Source organism: Montipora foliosa, chromosome 6 (assembly GCF_036669935.1).
Source record: "Montipora foliosa isolate CH-2021 chromosome 6, ASM3666993v2, whole genome shotgun sequence".
NCBI classification, from domain to species: domain Eukaryota; kingdom Metazoa; phylum Cnidaria; class Anthozoa; order Scleractinia; family Acroporidae; genus Montipora; species Montipora foliosa.
The window spans coordinates 60,262,382-60,264,881 of NC_090874.1; the positions used below are offsets into that span (position 1 = coordinate 60,262,382).

General features: G+C 36.0%; 1 protein-coding gene across 3 annotated transcripts in view; it reads right to left on the reverse strand.

Annotated features, from left to right (window-relative positions):
• LOC138007996 (GDP-L-fucose synthase-like) overlaps positions 1–2,500 on the reverse strand; it is a 12,221-nt gene that overhangs the window by 5,417 nt on the left and 4,304 nt on the right. For all 3 annotated transcript variants that reach the window (XM_068855161.1, XM_068855162.1, XM_068855163.1), the window contains 2 exons: positions 1,231–1,370; positions 746–810 (listed from right to left, as the gene is read on the reverse strand). In XM_068855161.1, the coding sequence (XP_068711262.1) occupies positions 746–810; positions 1,231–1,370 (205 nt within the window). The remainder of the gene's footprint in view (positions 1–745; positions 811–1,230; positions 1,371–2,500) is intronic.

Genomic DNA, 2,500 nt, shown 5'->3' on the forward strand with positions numbered 1-2,500 from the left:
TCCAAAGTAAATTTCACTCGAAAAACCGATATCGCACTCATCACTTCGTGATTCATGCGATGTCGGTTTTTCACGTGAAATTTGCCTTGGGATTCTCTAGTTAGGCAATGAATTTTTCTATAGAAGAAAGCAAAGAAAATGATGTAATTAATTAAGCAGTACCCGGAAAAACCAAGACGCGGACAATTCGAAAACCTTTTATTTTCACTAACCCTACAGGCAGTAAGAATAAATAACCAGGAAGCTCCGCTTTTAGGCTTGGCTAAATCTACATTGTATATATCAACGTTTAAAAGCAAAAATAACGAGAACTTTGAACACGTAAAGGACATGATAAAAATTTTACAGACTCGGCAGCAAGTCACAGCAAGGAAGTGAAATGCACCAATCCAATCCAATCTGAGAAAATGAAGAAAGCTCATCTTTGCATTTGGACAGTGTGCAATTAGAAGAGAATGTGCAAATTGATTCAAAGTGGTCATGAACACTTTTTGAAGTAAGCAGAGAAGGAGAAATATGCTAGGCCTTACTGCTGCTTCTAATCTCCTGGATCAGTTAATGTATTTGCATTTTCTTTCTTTCTTTATATTTTTTCCTATCATTGTGATATTGAATGGCACAGGGAATCAAGGTATCTGTTCAAAACCAAATGCAACAGACTTTGCTAGTCTTCTTTCCAAAACATATTAATTATCAATTTTATAATATCATTTGGCAAAACCATAATGCAACTGTATGCACCAACCTTTGAGAAGATAAATTGCCTTCGTGGTGAACCAGTCCCCCACACCACTAGAGGCTTGCCTTCTTCTACAGCATCATCATAGGAACAAAAAAAAGTTGCGGTAAGTATAGAAAAAGCCAAAAACTCAGCCAGCTATAATTATTTCAACTGAATGCCTACTGTCACCTGTTCAATAATGCTACTTTCAGTTGTATATTATACCTGCCAATTTTTTCCGAATCAAATTCTTGAGATTTTCTCTTCTTCTCAAGACCAAGATTTCCGAAAATGCTGTGGTGACTTCCGACGATTTGGGGACACTTTCAAAAATTCTGAAGGTGTTCCATACAATATTATTCAACATGGTCCAGTTACGTGGACCACCACAGGCACGAGACTCATCCATAATTCGTGAGACTTGAGAGATTATACACATGATCATTATAATAATATGCCCCTGGTCATTGTTTTTCAGTATCAAATACACATCCATATTTTGAACTCACGCTCTGCCAAGTAGACTTTGTGAATCAATCCTGGGAGCACATGTGAATCCTCTAAATTAAAGTTATCATGTTTTCCATAAACATTGGTGGGCACAACACTGGTAAACAAGCATCCATCAGGATACTGCTGATGATACGCCCTATAATGATAACATGAACAGCGCTTGAAATGTGAGCTTGTAGAAATACAACCGTACCCAGAGGACCCTTTGTCACTTCCGATGACTTGATCCTTTGGGAAGGGAATCAGTCAAATACTGACCACCGATATGCAAAATGTGGATAAGGAGCCATAAGCTACAGTATCGCCCAAGGAAACAAGGTTTGTCTGCATTTATTTCATGCATATTTCAGTCTAGACTTTTCAATCAAGCAACAAAAACAAATTTAAAATTAGCAGGCTGTACTTTAGTTCTAGCATGGCCTCGTCAACTAGGCAATCACAGCACATGTACTATCTGAGAAAAAATTATGATAATTATTTATGTAATTAAGAACATTCAGGTTAAACTGTTATATTCTAAAATGCTGTATAATAATTTTTTTCTCTTATCTCTTATCAAAATAATGCAACTAATATTGTTGTCCATACTACATAGCGTGCAAAGAAAGTAGTGTCCGATAGCCTGGCGCTAGTGGATTTTGCAGCTGGGCTAGTGAATTCTGTTCCTAACTTGCATGAGGGGTCAGAAATTTTTTTTCATCAGCAGAGAATGTGACTGTGTGGTAGGAGATTTTCAAAAGAAGAAGGAGGTAGTAAATAAAAGTAAAACCAATCATCTGCAACATTCCTTTTGCAACTCAATTAAAAATCATTCAAATAAAAAATCACTATCTACAGGTAGATTAATTTATACATTAATTAATTAAGGGACAATGCCCATGGAAATTCAACAATAGGACATGGAATCCCTTACACGGGTTGACATCCAAGCATTAAAATTTTTACCCTCCCAGCCATGATATACATGTACCACAGAAGGGTACCACAGAGGGGTACAGGGTTATGAAAAGGGCTTACATGTACATGTATGGTATATCATTCTTACCCAAGAAGACTATAGAGTCTTTTATTTATTTAGCTTTGCCTAACTGGAATACAATATAAATATATAGGTAAAAATAGAAAAAATAATACAAGGAGAAAAAAAAAAAAAAAAAAATTATTAGGCTGGGAGACCACAACAGCATAGCCAATTACAGTGGATCCCTCGTTAATTATTTATATAAGTCTAAGCATTTGCAGATGTCATTACAAAGGCAGTACTTT